At 47.8% G+C, this 19,041-nt stretch overlaps 1 protein-coding gene across 1 annotated transcript in view; it reads right to left on the bottom strand.

Moving 5' to 3' along the window:
* Positions 1-17,940, bottom strand: part of Spsb4 (splA/ryanodine receptor domain and SOCS box containing 4) — an 81,558-nt gene extending 63,618 nt beyond the window's left edge. The window contains exons 1-2 of the mRNA XM_004834347.3: positions 17,333-17,940; positions 1,398-2,238 (exon numbers count right to left, since the gene is read on the bottom strand). Of these exons, the coding sequence (XP_004834404.1) occupies positions 1,398-2,091 (694 nt within the window). The 5' untranslated portion in view covers positions 2,092-2,238; positions 17,333-17,940. The remainder of the gene's footprint in view (positions 1-1,397; positions 2,239-17,332) is intronic.
* Between the last annotated feature and the right edge of the window lie 1,101 nt (positions 17,941-19,041).

Here is a 19,041-nt window from a genome sequence, read left to right as displayed (position 1 = left end):
AGCGAGAATGATACCAATTATACCCAGGAACTAGCTGAGCATGCCCATTACTTTTCTGTTGCCTGCCATTCCTGAAAACCACCAGTCCACCCTTTGCTCAAACAAATAAAAATTTCACATGAGTTAGTGCTTTTCCCTGAGTTCTTTTCTGGAGTATTACTATCAGTTGCTCAACCAAAGGAGAAACATGGGAAAGGAGTTAGTTTCCAAGGCCAACAGATTTGAGGTGGACCCTGATGTTGACTCTGTGACTCTGCTCTTGATTTCCTCATCTCTCAAAAGGGGTCTGAGAGCTCCCTCACTGTCAGCTTTATATCTCTCACTTAAAATAAAATGAATAAATTGGTGCACTGGTGGTAAGTGCTGTCCCCAGTTTTGGGAGGCGTGTGGCAGGAAGTCAGTTTGGGCAGATGCTGGTGGGCTGGTGTGTGGAACTGAGCAAGCCCATGGTTAGTGCCTGACTTCTGGCTCTGCTCAGCTGGAATTCAACACAGGACATGCAGCTATATGGAGGCCAAGTGGCTGCATCCCCAAGTGATGCCCTCCTAAAACCAATAATCATTTTTGTTACTTTGATTTTTAAATTGCTTCATAGGATGATTGTGCATATTAAATGAGATAAGACCTCAGAGTTTTCAGGGGGCCAAACTCAGCAGCCTGTGGGCTTGTCTGCAACGTGCCAAGATGCTTTGCTTGTCCACACAGAGTTTTCAGCAGCTGCTCACTTTAAAAACTGGGACAGTTCACATAATCTAGATTTTTGGGTACTCCTGGAAAAATCCAAAGACTCCACAACCCAGAGTTCTCATTCCCATGAGGTGACGGCTGGAGACGAGAGGCTATTGCCTCCTTCAACAAACGGCTTGCCAGCAAGCCCTGGAATTTCAGTGTTCAGTCCCTGAATACAGCAAGTGGTCAATAAGCAACAGTTGTTATGATCATAGCTTGTTACTCATCAGGAACTAGCATGGATGGCATTTCAGCCCAGCAACTGTGTCTTCCTGTTACCTTCCTGCTGTGACTACCTTGGGTCATTTTGTACTTTCTTGTATAGCCTAAAAGATCTGTAATGAGAATCACCACACAAAGCCCTTATTAGGTGCCAGTCAATGCTCTGAGCACATATACAGTATTATCCTATTTGATCCTCATGACAGTCCTGAGCTAGAGTCCCATCACCATGCCATTTCTATAGATAGGAAAACTGAACCACAGCCTCAAATCACCAAGCCTATAAGAAGGTAAAAATTCAAGTCCAGGTTCCAACCACCACTCTATGCTGGAGGATGATCCCAACGGCTGTTTCACCTGCTTGTCGTGTATCTTCCCTCTCCAAACCCTAGGGACAGGCAGCCTCTGCATCCCAGCCCTCCTAGCCCATCACATTTCACACTTACGATCAAGGCCATTGATGTAGCGCATGGTGACTTCGCAGTGGCCCCAGACGGCACTCACCACCGGGTACAGCTTCTTACCCTTGAGGCCACGGAAGGCCACACCCAGGTACTGGCCGTCCACGATGAAGCTGAGCGTGCCCTCATCCATGTCCAGCACTACTAGCAGCGAGTCAGGCAGTGCAAAGGCCTCATCGGGCCCCAGGAAGGCCGGGTAGGCCACACCGGGCCGGTTCTTGCCGTCGTGGTAGAGGCGGCTGCGGCCCAGGTCCCAGCCCCAGGACTCCACGTCGCTGCCCACCAGAGCGGTGTAGCCAACTGAGTGCAGTGGGGCGCGGGCCGTGGCCACCCCCACCACTGCGTGCGTGCCGCGCTGCCGAGCCGGCCAGTCAATCTGCCAGGCGTGCAGGCCTCGAGCATGGCCCACCTTGCCGCGGATGCCGTCCGTGCTCTGTGCCACCGGGTGCCGGTGGAAGGTGAGCCTGTCGTCGTCCTTGACGAAGACGTTGAGCGAGCGGTCCTCGGGGTTCCACGCGTGCCGCAGCTGCACCGCAGAGCCTGCGGCCGGCATGTCCAGCAGCTGGTCCAGCCGCGCTGGCCGCCCTGCCTCTGCGCCCCGCAGCTCGCGCTTGGCTGGCCGCAGTGCGGGCTCCCGCACCTCCACCGACTTGAGGCCCCCGGAGAGCTTCTGGCCCATGGCTCGCCGTGTGGAGGGGGCCGCTTCAGGCCACCGCTACCTCTCGGGAACTTCCACTCCCCACAGCCAGGTGTGGACCTCGGGACAGGGAATTCCGGACTGTAGACCTCCACAGCCTCTACCAGGCTGTGGCAGAGGCCCAAGCTCCTGGAAGGAAGCAAAGAGCACGGTTATTAGCAGTATCAACCTCCAGTTACTCATCCTTTCATTTATGCCCATGCCTTGGCTGAGCCCATTAATAATTAATTAATATCTTCATATCTGGCACTTAAACTAGAATCTACCACGTGCCAGACACTCTTCTTAATGATTTAGATTTATTAACTCACTTAACCTGTGAGATCTCCCTAGAAAACATGTATGTTGTTATTCCCATTTTACAGACCACAGTAAGGATAAGTAATCAGCAGCTAACAAGTGACTGAGCCAATATTCAAATCAAGGCCATCTGGTTTCAAAGTCTGTGTGCTGCATTACAGCAATCATAGGTGATGGTTTTAGAAATAAGGACTGAGCTTAGAGAAGTTGTGGTTTGCCAAGATGGGGGGTGGGCATAGACAATTAGGGTGTGGGTCATTGGTTCCTAAACCTGGCTACTCTGGGGAGCTTAAAAAGCATCTTAAAATGGAGCCAGGCTTGAGAAGCAAGACAGTGGGGAAGGGCCCCATGAGGTCACCCAGGGAAATGAACATTGTTATGGCTTGGGTTTGGATGTCCCCCCAAAGCTTCATTCAGTTAGAGGTAGCTGAATCTGGAATGTGTGATGCTGGGATTAAGGGCGTGTGATTACTAAACCACTACACATGAGTGAGTGGTTTAGCACCGCCCTAATCCCAGTAGTCTGGATGGGATAAAAGAGGCAGAAAGACGAGGGGAAGCTCTTCCTTGTTGCCTTTGCTACCTTGTGTGTGCCATGTTGTTTCTCCTCTGTGAAACCTGTTTGTCATTCCTCCCTTGGAGCCAGCCAATTATGGACTGAAACCTCTATGAACTGTAAGCCAAATAAACCCTTCCCCTCTAACTTTTGGTGCCAGCAAGGAGAGAAGAGTAACTGAAACAAACACAAAACAATCATCAAACATAAAACAATCAGGATGGGGTGCTGTCTCTGTAGGAAAATGAATGGGGCTGGAAAGGAAAGTAAGGGAACTGGTGTCCAAGCTCTGGGTCCAGACAGAACTGCATCCAAATCCTTCTCCACCTATTAGCTCTATCTCTAAGCCTCTCCGAGACTCTCAGTTCCTCATCTGTGAAATGGGAATCTGAGAGACAATGCTATAAAGGACTCTGCAGGCAGATTTTCCTCTCTGTTCTCTGGGCATCACCCATGGACCCTCTCCTCGAGTGCACCCATACTTTTTTGGTTATTTAAACATCATTAACAGTATTTACCCCAGATAGCATCCCCAGGTGCAGGATTCTAGTTTTCAAGGAGGAAGAATTTGCCACCGGAAGACCAGCTGGAACTCAGGGTATATGAGTGCTTGAAAGGGCCCTGAGTGTCGGGAAAGCAGAACTGAGCCTTGCAGCTCATTCTGAGCTAAGGCATGTGCCTCCTCACCTCTCTGGTCAAAGAGCTGCTGGGCTTTGAGCAACTTCCCTGAGACAGACGAGGAGAGAGGACTTTTCCATGCATTGCCCTATATGTGCATGACCTTCTACTCTAACAGTGGTTCACCCTAGCCAATATCCAGTTGGGGAAGGAAAGCAGCCCCCTCACCACCACCCCACTGCATGGACAACCTTACTGTGGGTATCTTTTTAAATCCTCCTGTTTTATGCTCAAGTCCCATTCTTTCCTTTCGACTGTCAGATCTCAGCTTCAGCTGATGCCTACCCTTTTCAGGGAGCTCTGGCTAATATTTGGTTTGAGAGAATACCAGAACACATAAATATGTGCAGCACTAGACAGTTTTAAGATGTAGAATAAAGTTACTCATTTTCATGTCTGAAGCACCTCAAGTCAAGGAGATAGAAAAACAGAAACACAAACTCCCACTTCAGCAAAACTGGACACATTTGTAACCCGAAATACAGCATAAAAGGAAAGACTGTCAAAAACAGTCAAGGGCAGCCAAAGCAGTGAAGATCCAAGACAGACAAAAACACCTCTGGAAAACACCTGTGGCTGCGGATCTGGGGAAAAGCGGGCAGCACCAGGCAGGAGCTGGCATCCTTGAAGGGAAAAACCATGGCTGTAATCAGGATAACAATGGGAAGAGCATCTGCAGTCTGGTGGTGGGAGCTCCTGCTGACACGGTGGAGAATGAGGAGGGCAGGGCTAATGGGAACCACCTTCACAGGAAGAAGTGCGTTAGTGAGGCAGTGTGCACCAGGGCTCTGAATTGGGAGAAGCCCACAGCTACAGATCTTCACTGCCTGAGAAAGAAGCAAAGACTGAAAGAAATCACTACCACAATCCTGGGGACAAACTTTCTGTGAACCAGGGAGCAATCCCGTCTTCCTAAGTTATTTCTGGCACTTTCTCTATATGCACTGCCTGTAAAATCCTGATCCAAGAAAAGTTCACCTCTTTTGAAGAGGCATCAGCACAGTGTACATTAAAGATGCTATCGAAGCAATGAAAGAGTAAAAGAATGGGAAAAAACCTGGCAAATCCAGAGAATAATTTTAAAAGTGTCATGAAGCAGATAAAAATTGTGACTGCATTTGTAAGCTAATTTTGCAGTTGTGTACTTTAGAAGAGACAGCTATTACTATTGAAACAAAAGATTAAATTCCTTTTACATTAGCATCATAAAGATAACTTTCAGAGCTAAAAATAAAATACAAACATTCCAAATTGTGAGAAGGAACACAACGCAAAATAAAAGAGACCATATATTAAAAGATTTTGTTTTAAGGAGCAATTGAAGCAAAAAAGACATAAAATGTGATAGTAAAACTAGGAACAAAATAGTAACCATGTCAATGAATGGCCATAATAAACTACTAAAAAGGAAAGATTCTAAAACTGGGGAAACAAGATAAACTCTCCAACTATATGCTACAAAAGCTACATATAAGAAATAAGAATTGTGGCAACAAAAGAAAGGCAAACACATCTAGACAAGTGTAAATTCAAATTAAGAAGGAAATACGACCTTAGTATTAGGCAGGTAAATTTGATTTCAGGACAAAAGGTTTTAAATAAGATAAAGGAGAATACAATAATAAAGAATATGATCCTCAGTTGAAGCTTTAACATCAAATGACAGCACTAGAAGTCAGAGCAAAAGCCAGAGGAAATACGAGACCGAAACACATTAGAAGCAGGTAATTTTAATTTCCCTCTCTAACTTGTGTCAGATCAATGGACCAAATTAAATAAACACACAGAAAAGAGCCAGAGTTACATAATTAATAAGACAGGTCTAATTGATGTACGTATCAGATTCTATACCTTGACAGCAAAGAACGTATGTCCTTTCAGGTGCTCACAGAACCATCAAAACAACTTGCCACACACTAGGCCACCAATAAAACCTCACCCAAAAGTACAAATAACACACAGCCTAATTACAGAGAAGAAGAGGAAACTAATCATAAAATTATGGATCACAAAACCCTACCACTTGGACATTTTTTAAAAATTCTCTTTAGACAACTCAGATTAAAAAATCTACATAAAAATTGAAAATATCTAGAAAATAATTTAAAAATTTCATCTATTAAAGTCTATGGGATGCCTCTAAAGCTGTGCTCAGATGAAATCACGGCTGGTATCTCACACTAATACATTTTTTAAATGAAAATACATGAATTAAGGATAATTAAATAGAAAAATGATAAAACTAACTTTTAAAAAACCCAAAAGCTAGTTATTTGGGGAAAAATACTACCAAAACCAAACTCACAGAATTTATAAATAATTTAATCCAATCTAACTCATTGTATTATCTATCATTATTAATTTTATTATTACCTAGTATATTAATCTATCACATTGTTCATATGGACATATCCTCAATATGACATAATGCAGCAGCACTTTATCTCTGTGGTCTTCCTTTGCCAAACCCATAATCTCAGTGGGTTTATTATTATGAGAATAACACAGAACCAATTCTAACTAGTGCCACATCCCACAAGATACCGACTAGTTCTCAAGACTGTCAAGGTCATTAAAAACAAGGGAAGTATGAGACAATGCTATAGCCCAGAAGAGCCCAAGAAGACATAAGAACTAAATGCACTGTGCTATCCCGAACAGGATCCTGGAGAACAGAAAAAGGACTTTAGGTAAAAATGAAGGAACTTAGTTAATAATAATGTAGCAATATTGTTCACTAGTTGTGATAAACATTTGACACTAACATAGGATGTTAATTATAGGAGAAACTGTGAAGTAAATGAGGCAAGGATATGAAGACTCTCTATACTACGGATTTAGTTTTCCCCATTCCTTTTTTCTTTTTTTGTGGTGTGGGGACTGAACTCAGGGCCTTGTGACACTAGGCAAGTGATTCGTTTAGTTTTTTAATAAATCTAAAACTATGCTTAAAAAAATTAATTTAAAAATCTTAAATCAATTTCTCAATCTTAGAAAATACCAAAAAAAGTACAAAAAACTGAAACTTACATTTTATCTCATTAACTATTAATCTAATATAAACATTATAAATAACATAATATTAACATAGTCTGTGGCTATATCTCATTTTCTTATTTTGTCTATAAAATATGAGTGAATTTTTAAAAATTTTGTGTCATGGGCCTTCTTCAAATTATTTCACCTAAAATTACATTTTCACATATTATTAAATATGCTTTAATTGAATGATTTCAAAGACTGAATTTTATAAAAATCATAAATCTTTATTTCTAAAAGAAGAGAAGGCAAATACATAAAACAAACCAAATGGGAAATAAAGACTCATAACAAAAAACACTCAAAAGAATTTAGAGTTTGGTGTTTAAATATGGGGAGAGACTTGCCACATAAATTACAAATTTCTGACAGTCACCCACAAATGAGTAGAAAAAATCCCCAAATACAAAATGTGAAAAGATCCCAACAGTTTACACCAAAAGAAAGACCAATGGCCCTTTGGAAGGCAGCCATGTGAAAGGTGTAATGAGAGGTAACAAGAGGGAAGCACAATGAAATGCTATTTTTGTCCATCAGATTAACAAAGATCAAAAAGGTAACGAACACCTTCTTGAAATAGGCAGGGAAAGCAGACCAGCTCATACCTTGCCGAGCTGACTGCTAACTGTTGTAACTTGGGGGATGGCAAATGGGGGCCATCTTTCAAAACTGCAAATGCACGTGACCTTGACCTAGGAATACCACTTGGCCCATTTATTCAGATATATTCTCCAATGCATCAAATTACATTTTACATATTACATAATATGCAGCATTGTGTGTAATAGCAAAATATTAGGAAAGAGCAAACAGGAGACAACTAATGATAAACTTGTATAATGAAATTTTCTGCAGCTGAAGAGTACTGATATAGAAAATTCAGGAGACAGGTGAAACTGGGTATGATGACACAAACCTATAATCCCAAATATTAGGGAGGCTAAGGTGGGAGGATCACAAGTTCAAGGCCAGCCTGGGCAGTTTAGAGAGACCTTGTCTCCAAAAAAACTAAAAAATGGCTGGGGACATAGCTTAGTGGTAGAGCACTTGTTTAGCATACACTAGGCCATGGGTTCAATTCCCAGTATGAGGGGGAGAGAGAGAGAGAGAGAGAAAGAGAGAGAGAGAGAGAGAGGTACAAAAGAGTATGTGCACTATGTTTCCATTACTACTGAGGGGAGAGAGGAAAAGAGAAGATGAGGTGGATTGGGTGAGAAACAGGAAGAGGGCAGGGAGTCGGGCTGGAATCTGCCACTTTTGCTATTCATTCAGACACCTTATGCTCCTGTACTAACAGACTGGAAACTGAAGCTCCCAGGAAGCAGCCTGATCAAATTCACAGGGCTAAAAGATGGCAGAGCGCTTCTACTCCCTTGTGCTTTTTCCATCTCTAACTTCAAGTATCCACACTTATTCAGTGCCAGGTACCCTGCTGATGTCCATAGGCACTGTGAGGGGGACAGCACAGGCCCTTTCTTTCAAAAGAGGCCCTTTCGGTCCACTGTATATAGTAAGGACTTGAACTTCTTAGGGACAAGACTAATGTGTTCAATGTCTAGATTGAGCACCCACCCTCTGGGCATCCATTTGCCATCACAGCCTTAGTCCTGCCCTATTCTTAGACATTGACCTTGGTTTTTGTTTTCCTATTTTCACTTTTACTCTTTGACTCTAGCATGTGATGTAATTTTTGTTGTTGTTGTTAAATTCTTTTATTGGTACATTGTAGGTATACAACACAATTACATTTCTCATTGGGAATTGTACCTTTACATAATGCATCTTGGTTCTTATTTTTTCCCCATTCCTAGCCCTCCCTTCACCCCCTCCACCCTTCCCTATTTACAAAGACTTTATTTCCATTTTTTCTATTTCTCATCATTTTTCCTTTCCCTTCTTTCCTTTCCCCTGCCCCTCCCACTACCCCTACCCCTTTGGACCTTTTCTTCCTATTTTGCATTATCGATTATTCATTCTAATCATTGGTACATTTTAGGTATACAATATAATGACATTCATCATTGGAGATTTGCACCTTTACATAGGCTCTCTTGGTTCTTATTTTTCACCCTTGCCCAGCCCTCCCTTCGACCCCTCCATTCCTCCCTATTTACAAAAATTTTGTTCCTATTTTTCCATTTTCTCATATTGATTCCATTCCCTTCTATCCTTTCCCCTAGCCCTCCCGCTTCCTTCCCCTTTGCCCCTTTTCTTCCTATTTCGAGCATGTGATGTAATTTATCTCTTCTCTTAACAGTGATTCTGGTTCTAATATTTATCTCATGTCCCTATTACTTCAAGTCTGTCCGCACTATGTCTTCCTATAAACGCTTGATCAATAAAAATGAACCTAAATTTTTTATTAAAAAAAGCAAAACAAAACAAAAGAGGCCCTTTCTTTCTCAGAGATGCTGAATAATCTGCCCCAGGGTCATACAACCAGTAGGTCCCAGGACTAGGGTGACCCAAGGGCCACCTCGGAACAGGCCTGTACTCTCACCTCTTTTTCCACACTGTTTAGAAGAGTGACCTTTCCACCACACTGGCTGACACACATTTGTCACTCTCTCACTGCTTCATCTTTGTGCACATCTTGGCAACCTTGGAGTTGCTGTTGTTGGAGAGGCATCTTTAACACCTTTGAAAGCAGCAGCCCAGGACAGCCTCTTGCACTTGGGTGTGTCCATGCTGGGCTGGGGACGGCACCTTGCTCTCCTTCCTGATAAGAGCTTCACAGTCTGTTCCTATTCCCAACAGGCAGAGCTCCTGAAGGGTGCTCACCCCGGGGCTGTAACAAGGTAGCATTTACACAAACAGGGCCTAGAGTGGTATGCTTGTGTCCTGATGGCAGGCCATTAAGGCAAACCAGCAGCACCATATAATGACCCTTCTGACTCTCCATTGGGCCCTAGGCAAGGACTTAACCTCTCTGAGACTCGTCAGAAAATTGCTGCTGATGACTTCCTCACCTTGCTTGCTTTCGAAAGGATCAAGGCCAATGTCAGTGTCATCTGACACCCAGGAGGCCCCCAGTACAAGGCAAGGGATCCTTTAAATCCATACAGCCTCCAACACTGCCCTTTCACTACTTAGACACATCCTACTATGGACTGAATGTCCCTAATGAGTATCCCAAATTCCCACTGGGAACGTATTTGGAGTGGAGCCCTGGGGAGGTGATTAGCTCATGAGGGCAAGTTCCACCTCCTTTGAGTAGCTTCCCTGGATCCACTGGATGAACCTCCAGAGACTGTTCCAACCTCTGACCACCCAAGCCACCAGGAGGGACAACTTGCTGGGCCTGCTGATCTGCTTTTTATTTCTTGAGGACAGGAAGCTACGGCCCCACTTCTTTGCCCCTGAGAAGTACTTCTTGTCTACAGGAAGACCTTCAAGGGCTTGAACCCAGGACAGAACACACACCTTTGGGTTGTGGGTTCAGGGAGGGCTAAACCTGGACCCTTTAGAGGATGGCATGGGGAGGAGGCCTTGGGGACATTGGGCCTAGTTCTGCACTTGACATGGTCACTCCTCTGAGCAGCTGTCTTTGGGTGTGTCCACCCTGCCCCTTTGTCAGATACTGCTTCACACCTTCCCAGCTTCCAGCCCTCATTTGTTTGTTCAACACTTAATGGATGTCTGCTGGATGCCAGGCGCTGGACAGCTGAGAGCTAGGGACACAGCAGTGGCCATACCAGGCTCTGTCCTCTGCCCTCTTTTTCCAGCCACAGGGGGCAAATGCTTGGTACATTTCTTTTCTTGTTTCTAGCACAGCACATGGTACAGGGCCAGGCACACAGGACATGAAATAGAATCTAACTTCCTGATTGAAATAACATCATCTCTGAATCTAGTATGCAGCAGGCACACTGAACCTCGCCAAAGGGTGCCTCTACCACACTTCCTCAAACCAAACAATGTCTTACTGCATGCTTGGACAGGGACGCTTAATGAAATTATCCTAAAGGATCTGCTCCAGGAGTTCAATCACGGCTGAGGTAGAAAACGAAAATTCAAATTGCTGATTACCCTTCCCAAGACCCCGGCAGGTGTTATGACTCAACAGGGAAATGAAAAGTTAGGAAGCAACAATGCCACACTCTTTAAGAAGCCTCAGTGGTTTGCAAATTAAGATGAGCTGTCTTCAGAGACCCAGGACCCAAAATCAGTCTCAGGGGCCTGTGTGGCTGGGCTCGACATGCATGGAGTCTGTAAGGGGACATGAGTGCTACAGATGCTGTGGTGACAAGGTGATGCCCTTTCAGTGGCCTCAGGCTTTGGACTTGCTGGGGTCAGGGCCAAAGGCACCTTTTCACACCTTCCTTTAGCCAGCAGTAATGCTGTTCCTCTTGGGGATCCATGGTGCAGAAAAGTTTAAGATACAATCATTTCCCTCCAGGGAGAGCCCACACCAAAGGGGTCACACCCAGTGACAGACATGGATAATGACAAAGGCTGCAAAAAAGAAAGACTGATTTGGTGGGAATTCCTTTAGTGGGCTGCACATGACTTTCAAATGTCTACTCCCACACCTGTAAAAATGCGAAGCCAATCTATCTCATCATGTTCCCTGCTTCAAATTCTCCTCGGGTTCACTATGGCTTTTGGGAGAAAGTTCATTCCTAACCCTACCCTTAATCCTTCCAGAATGCTCTACGATGTTCTCAGCCCATCTTCCTCCATGAAACTCTTCCTTCATCCATCAGCCTCCCTGCAGTTCTTGACTTGTTGCTGTCACCTTCCCTCCTGCTCCCCACACACCTCCCCCAGCACACATCTGTATCACACCTCTGAGAGCCCCTGTGGCTCTCAGAGCCCACAACACTCATCCCAAGGGGCCAGACTGGGCACAACTCCAGGACTGGGGCTGGGTTTCCTTCACTGGAGTCCCCAGAACTCCATTCATGTGGGCCTGCTTGAAAGAAAATGATGGGTAAATGTCTAGGGAATGTAGTGTGTCAAGTGCTCAAAAGCAACACGCAGCATTAGAAAGGGTCTTGGCCTGGAAGGAATCGGGAATACCGAGCTTTGCGAGCTCAGACAGTTCACTCAATGCCTTTATTCCTCACTTTCCTCTTCTGTGCAATGATGCCAATGATGCCAGTGATACCTGCCTGGCCCTGGTTCCACTGAAATGGTTTTAAGATTTTCTTGGTACAAATAATAAGCAGAGGGGCTGTTTTATTAAAAGACACTCATTCAGAATGAACCCAGCAACAAGAAATGAATTAAAGAACTCCCAAGGCTTTATTCACAGATGTCCATTTGCTTTCCCCATAATGCACACAGGGAGCTCACACTACAACTGGCTGGGCAAGTCCTTTCTTCCCCAGCTCACAGAGAGCCATCTGTCCAGTTCCAGGTGGAACTGTCTCACACCCATCTTCCTGGTGTTGAATCAATGAGGCTTCCCCGAGCCTCTCCTCCTCCTGGGGTTTCCATGGGAATCCTCCCATCTGTGACGGATCCAGGGCCCCCCAAGGCAGAAGCTCAGCTGTCAGCCAGCAAAGAGAGCCAGGGGAGGGGATGAAGTCTGCTGGGAGGTAACCAGGCCCACATGCTCTGCAAGGTCATTTGAAAGGGACACAGCTCTGAGCCAGTGAGGCCATGTGCAGTTCTGGTGGGCCTGGTCACCTGCGCCTGCCCCTGTGCCCAGAGGGCTGTCCTGGGAACGTGTGAATTGTTCTGCAGGATATCTGGCTTCCATGTGCCCCAGGATGGCTCAGGCTGGGGCAAAGCATGACAAGATGGGCTGAAGGAGGGGGCTGCCTAATGGGACCCTCTAGGGGAATCATCTATTATGACAACACAATAATCTTCACATCCAACCTCATTTATCTCCCAAAGTGAAACTTGCCCATTTGTTATCATTGATTGTCTGAAAATCAGGATGCCTGAAAGAAAATCAAAGCTCTTCTAGCCTCAGAGTTAATCTAGGGGATCATAATAGGGACCTGCTGGGATTTCTGAAGGTCCCTCTGTTAAGCTTGCACTGTCCCTAGAGCAATGAGACATTAGGTATGGAACGAGCAAGAGAAGGAGGGAGAGGGGAGACTCAGAGAGGTGAGGGGGGCATGGACATGGGAGGGAGCATCCAGCCCAGGACTCTGTGACTTGCATGTCTCATAGAATGTGGCTAAGGGCTGGGATGTCAAGCCTATTCATCTCTGAAGGCTGAGCTCCAGTTAGTCATAAATGACATTTCATGGCATTACAAACCAGGTGGGTGACTTTGGCATTGACCTGTCCTCTCCCTCTGCACAGACCACGCATGGAGCTCACCACGGTAGTTTTCCTAAGTGGACCCCAGTGTCATATCTTCAGACTCCCCCTACCCCTAGGCCTCCTCTCTTATAAGTTGCACCTCCAGCCTTCTGCCATATTCCCAAGTAGGATCTCCAGCCCTGCCTTCCCTCCTCAGCATCAGACTCACCTGCTAGAAGCCTCTGTCCACTCCAGACAGAGTGCTCCTTCAAGTGACTTTGTAAAGCCGGCTGGCCTCTTTCCATCAGGGGCCTCCCACGCTGGGCACACCTACCCTCTAGGGCCCTGGGATACCCAGGGGCCCAGTGCAACCTCACAATCATGAGTCCTGGGCTGAGCTCAGCCTCTTCCCTCTCCTACATCCCAGGTTTCTCTCTGAAGGCCCCGGGTTCTGAGTGGATCCCCTGCCTCAGTCTCCCTCACTCTATGCCTTCCACTTTCCCTTAGTTCAGACTTGTCTGGATTTCTGCCATGGTCTCCTAAGTGTTTGTCCTCAACCACTCTCCAAGAGGATAAATGTGACCAAGCTGCCCACCCACCTTCTCATTCAACCCTTAGGTTGGCAGCCAGGGGTCCCCAGAACCTGCTTTGGATTATTTCTCCTGCACTCATCTTTCGTTACCACCTACCTCAGACCAGACATGGCAGAATCCAGGTCTGCACAGCCCCTCCCACCCTAGTGTGAGTGTCTTGGGCCTTCCTACCTTCCCTACCTGGCTGACCCCCTCCCTAACCGACCCCTCACTGAGTCCTCTCCCGGCTGTTGAATCCCACAAATGTCTCCTGCATCATGTGCTGTGTTTCTTGCTGGCAGGGCCAGAGCCCAGCCAGCCTCTGCCTGTCTCCTAGAGCAGTGCACCACCCTATGCCTGCTACCTGCGCTGTGCTAAGAGCCTGTCAGGCTGCAGAAGGCATATTCAACCTACACCTCCTGTGTGTACCTTTTAAATGGGTATTTCGTTCTAAAAGCAACGTGTGAAGCAAAAATCATAAGCTATAACACTGCCCTCGAAGTCTTCTGAAGGTCCACAAAGTTCAAGGTAACTGATTTGGAGTGTGCCTTTCTCTTTCCCAAAGTGTGTGCCAGTTATTTCCTGTGGCCTTAGAACAGAGAGGTCTTTATTTCTGAGCAGCAGTAGAAAAACCATTTAGCTTTGGGACCATGTTTTATTTAAAATATGTTGCTGAATTTTAAATTTTTTATGATTGACTTTTTTTGTGTGCCAAATATGTATGGTCATGTTCACATAAGCAAAGTGCACACATTATGCACTCCTAAAAAAAAAAGTCTACCAAGAGAGACTTCTGATGACTTCTACCTCAGCCCCACCAGCCTCTTGATTTTCCACATGGAGTAGCTTGTTCGAGCTGGGGGGCTGCCCGACACCTTTTGTTCCTGTACCAGCAGAGAAGGTACAGGACCTTTCAAGAGCTTGGATGCGTAACAACTGGCTAGGAAGCTTAAAAAAAATTAAGTCACTGTAGTGTGGTGAACTGCACTGGGTCTTTTCCCAAAAGCACAAGGACTCTGCACTAGCCTAGTCCTTGGCTGCTTCCGGGATAGGAATGGAGTCCTCCAAAGACAGGAGCACTTGAGTGATGAAATGTTCAAGTCCTGTGAGGAGCCAAGGAGAAAAGTACTGGAGGCAGAGTGACCATCGGGTGATTAAGCCCACGGAATGCTGGAGCAAAACCAAGAAGGCCAGGGGAATTGGGAGTGGTGATAGAGGCAAATGGTGAGAAGGAGTAAAGTGGGCAGGAAGCAGGCCTAGGGGCTCTGAGAGTCTGGATTTTACTCCTGGCAGCATTGAAGAGGTTCTAAGCTAGGGAGAAATTTGATCGATTTACATTTTTAAAAGATGCTAATCTGGTGTGTGAAAAACTGAAGCTTACAGCCTTAGCTTACACTTTTCTTATTTAGTGGCACCTTGTCATAGGTTTTAGTACTATTTCTCTCTATCTGTCTGTCTCTGACTCTCTGTCTCTGTCTCTCTCTCTGTACTGGGGTTTGAACACTGGACCTTCTCACTGAGCTATGTTCCCAGCCCTTTAATTGAATTAAAAAAATTTTTTATTATGAGACAGGTTCTCGCTAAGTCACTAAATTGTCCATGCTGAGTTCAAACTTGCAATCATCCTGCCTCAGCCTCCCAGAGTGCTGGAATACCAGGCAGTGTGTGCCACCACACCTGACTTCTATTTCATTTTTTTTGGTACCGGGGATCAAACTCAGGACCTTGCTCTTGCAAGGCAGGTGGCAGCACTGCTGAGTTAAATCCCCGGCCCTTATTTTTTGTGTGTCTTTAGTCTTTGTCTGATTGGTCTTTTGGTGGTTTGACTTGAAGACTTTAACACATTTAAAAAGATGGGCCCAGGAAGGGGATTTAGCTCAGTGGTGCCACTTCCTGCCTTGGAGCGCACAGTCCTGAGTTCGATCCCCAGTACCAAAAAAAAAAAAAGTACATAGCACATGATAAAGAGATGAGCCCATTGTCTTAAAGGAACGGCATGTGTCCTTTACTATGGTGATTTCTTTTCCTTACAGATTTTATTTTATACATTGAATTCACCAGTCTTTAAGGTAAGAGAGACAAAAATTGGAGTGATATTTGAATAGAATGGCTGGCAAGTTGAACTTTGCCATTTGTCAAAAGTAGCTTTATTTCTTTTTATTGCCATTTAGTAAAGAAACTTTAAAAGTGGAATCAGTGCTGGGTGTGATGTCACTCTCCTATAATCCCAGCACTCTGGGAGGTTGAGGCAGGAGGATGCCAAATTTGGGCTCAGCCCAGGCAACTTAGTGACTTAGTGACAACCTGTCTCAAAATAAAAAAGGGCTAATGATATAGCTCAGTGGGAAGGCTCTGGGTTCAATCCCGAGAACCACACACACAGAGCCCTGTGTAAAGCATGTTCATATCATACTTTCGACATTTTTGTTTTCTCCAAATTAGATTTATCTGCACCTCCCCCCCAAAAAAGGTTTTTGAGTGGGATTTAGGTAATTCCCCCATCAAAGTGAGTAACAGAAGCCTCGGGATTTAACTGAAGTATAGTGGCACCAAAGAGGCAAATATTCACAGAGGTAAGTAAGTCTAGTGGCTGTGGCCTCCTCTTCCTACAGGGCCAGTGGGGGCAGATTCTGAAATCTCCTTTTTATAGCTTTCCTGAGCCATTTCTCTGCTTTCAGATTTAGGCTCATCGAACTGCGGGGGACAGAAGGTGAGTGGGAGGATGGAGGCTCAGATTTCTACGAGGAGAGGACTCCCTGCTATCTTCACTCCCCCAGATCCGTTAGGAGTAGGTGGGGGGGGGCACCGGAGGGCCAGGAGGGGTCAGAGAACTTGCTCAGGGTCACACAGCGGCCTGATGGAGGTAGAGATGGAACCCAAGTCAGATCTCTTCGAGCCAGCTATACAAGTGCCCTCTTCTTCGCGCTAGGTCGTGGGGCGGCGGGAGCAGCCACTCCTCTGGCTTCTCCAGCCAGTCAGAGGTCCCGGGCTCGGCGGGCCCTGCTGGCCTGGAGCCCGGGGCTCATCCAACGCGACCAGAGCGGGAACGTTTGCTCAGTGGCGGGCCTGACCTCCTTCCCCGTTCCTAGACCCCCGAGCCCGGGACTCCCAGAGCTCTCGATCTCCTCCCTTCCTGAGCATTACCGAGTTTGTCTTCAAGCAAGGCGGGGAAGTGGCTCTGCACAGCTCTCGAGCCAGGCAGTCAGCCTCGTGCCCCAGCATCAGATATAAACGGGACAGACGCCGCCGCTTCACCAGTGCCTACTGCTTGCCAGGCGCTTGACTTCTGCTTTGAACCCGGGAAGAAAAGACCTCCCCAGGAATCACTGTCTGCATTTCACAGAGGGTGCTGTTGCAGCTCTGGAAAGTTGGATGGCATGCATGGGCCACGAAGCTAATAATTCTGCTAGCTAGCGTACGATTGGGTGCTTCCTGTAGGCCAAGCACAGGTTTACTTGCCATAGCACGGATCCCCCCGGTACCCGTGTGAAACCCGCACAATTATCATCCCCATCTCGCGGATGAGGAAACCGAGGTTTGGCGCCTTGCCCAAGGTCACCCATCCAGTGACTGATGGACGCTGGACACAAACCCAGGCGGCTGACTCTGGAGGCAATATTTTTCTGTCTCTACGATACGGATTAGCAGTGGGCTTCGAACTCACGGTCCCAGGGGCCGACCCCAATGCCCCAAGGCTGCGCAAACCAACCAGCTTGGACTGCCATAGTCCGCAGAGAAAAATTCCCGGGGATTGCGACCAGAAGGACTCCAGGAGCTTTGACTGTGACGAGTGCCTATCTACACGAAGTCCGCGCTGCCGAATCCCAGCCCCCGGCCCCCGTGCGTCCCTTACCAGGCATTGGAGAATACTCACCATAAAAGAGAGGGCGAGCGCCGCCCGGGAGGAATCCCCAGCACCGGCAGGTCCCGCGCTCCCAGAAGAGGAGTCTGCTGCCTTTGCTGCCCACTCCGGGGCGCCCGAGCAACCCCGCAGATGCTGGCTTCCTCCTGAGAGACAGCGGCGCGTCCTCACGGCTGGTGCCGGGCAGCAGCGCCCTCTCTGCCCAGCAGGGTGGCCAGGAGTTGGGAGCGTTCTTGGCGAAGTTGGCGCTCGGGCGCTGCGAGAGGACGCCTGGAGTCGGATGCAGAGCGGGGAAAGCGCCTCACTGCGCGGATCCTAGGGGCGCGCCGAGGCCCGCGCAGTAGCCGCTCCGAAGCTTGGCGCCTGACCCGGAGGGCAGCGAATCTCGCGCTCAGGGCGCAGGGGCCGAACCTCGGCCGCCGGCCCCTGGCGCGCCCAGAGTCTTCCCCAGAGCCCTGGGCGCACACGACGGCGCCTGCATCTGGGGCCCCGGTCAGGGCTGCAGTACTCTCATCGCCTTCTTCGGGGTCTGGGCGCCTTTGTGCGCGGGGCGCGCCGGCCGCCACGGCCAGCTCTGGATGCTGCAGCCGCCGCCGCCTCCCCCTCCTCCGCCGCCGCCCGCTCCCCGCCTTCCCGGCCGGCCCGGAGGCTGCAGCTGAAAGCCGATCCGGCTGAGCTCATCCCTGAAGGCCACTAATCCAATAGCTGCGGAAGGCGCGGCCGCCGGGAACGCCCCTTCCCCCACCATCTAGCGCCCCGGCCGTCCCAGCTAGGGCCGTGGCCGGCGCCGCCACCTTCTCTAGGCCACCAGCTGGCGGGAGAGGGAAGTGGAACCCGCGCCCGAGCCTCTGAGCCGAAGCTGCACGGTCGCCATTCACTCACCCGCGGGCTCCCTCACGCACTCATTCATCAGCTCCCATCCCTCCCCATTCATTCAAGCACGCCTGGAAAGCCAGAGGGGGTGCCCCTGAGGAGGAGGAGGAGGAGACAGGCACAGTCACTGGGTAGCTCTGGTTCCTCTATTCAAGGCACGTGGGAAACAGCAGCCGGGAAAAGCGAATGGTTTAATATGTTCTCGCCTTAGACACACATGTTCACACTTTATTTCTGAGACCAGGCTCAAACTCATCTTTTAAAATCCAATTTCATACCACACCTGCTTCGCTGCGCCGTTCCCGCCCACCCTAGTCTCCTGGGCCTCCCGGCGCTGAAGGTCCCCCGCTTCCTCGTTTGCCCCAGCGCAGAGATAAGGGAGAGGGCGTGGCCAGCATGAGAGACCCAGGGTGCTTCTGATGTTCTTGCTTCCTTGGGGAAACTGAAACCTCCTGACTTGGGCGCTCTGCTTGTGATCCCAGAGTTGACACTGGGCCCACTCCACAGTCCACTCCACGGTACACTCTTGCTCCAGGCGCCAGGCACCAGGCACCGGCAAAGAGGTTAGAGAAAGTCTACTTTATGGGGACAAAGAAAATAAATACAGACAATCCAAGTGGAGAGGGAAATATTTTGAAGGGGATTCTGGGGTTCCTCTCCCAGACTGGGAAGGGCAATCTGGGAATGTTTCCTAGTAAAGTGGCTGCCTGAATTAGCTCCTAGACACTGGGAGACAGCATAGTCTGGTAGGTACCTACCTACCACAGCGCACAGCCTGTGGTATGACTGGAGTGTGAGCAGAAGGAAGTTAAGATGTAGCTGAAGGATTGCTTGGGGTCCTAGGGTCT

The sequence above is a fragment of the Heterocephalus glaber genome, unplaced genomic scaffold (assembly GCF_053883595.1).
Source record: "Heterocephalus glaber isolate CG9 unplaced genomic scaffold, H.glaber_assembly_v1.0 deba00001504, whole genome shotgun sequence".
Taxonomy (NCBI): domain Eukaryota; kingdom Metazoa; phylum Chordata; class Mammalia; order Rodentia; family Bathyergidae; genus Heterocephalus; species Heterocephalus glaber.
The sequence above is the reverse complement of the archived record's forward strand: the minus strand, read 5'-3'. Positions and strand labels throughout refer to the sequence as shown.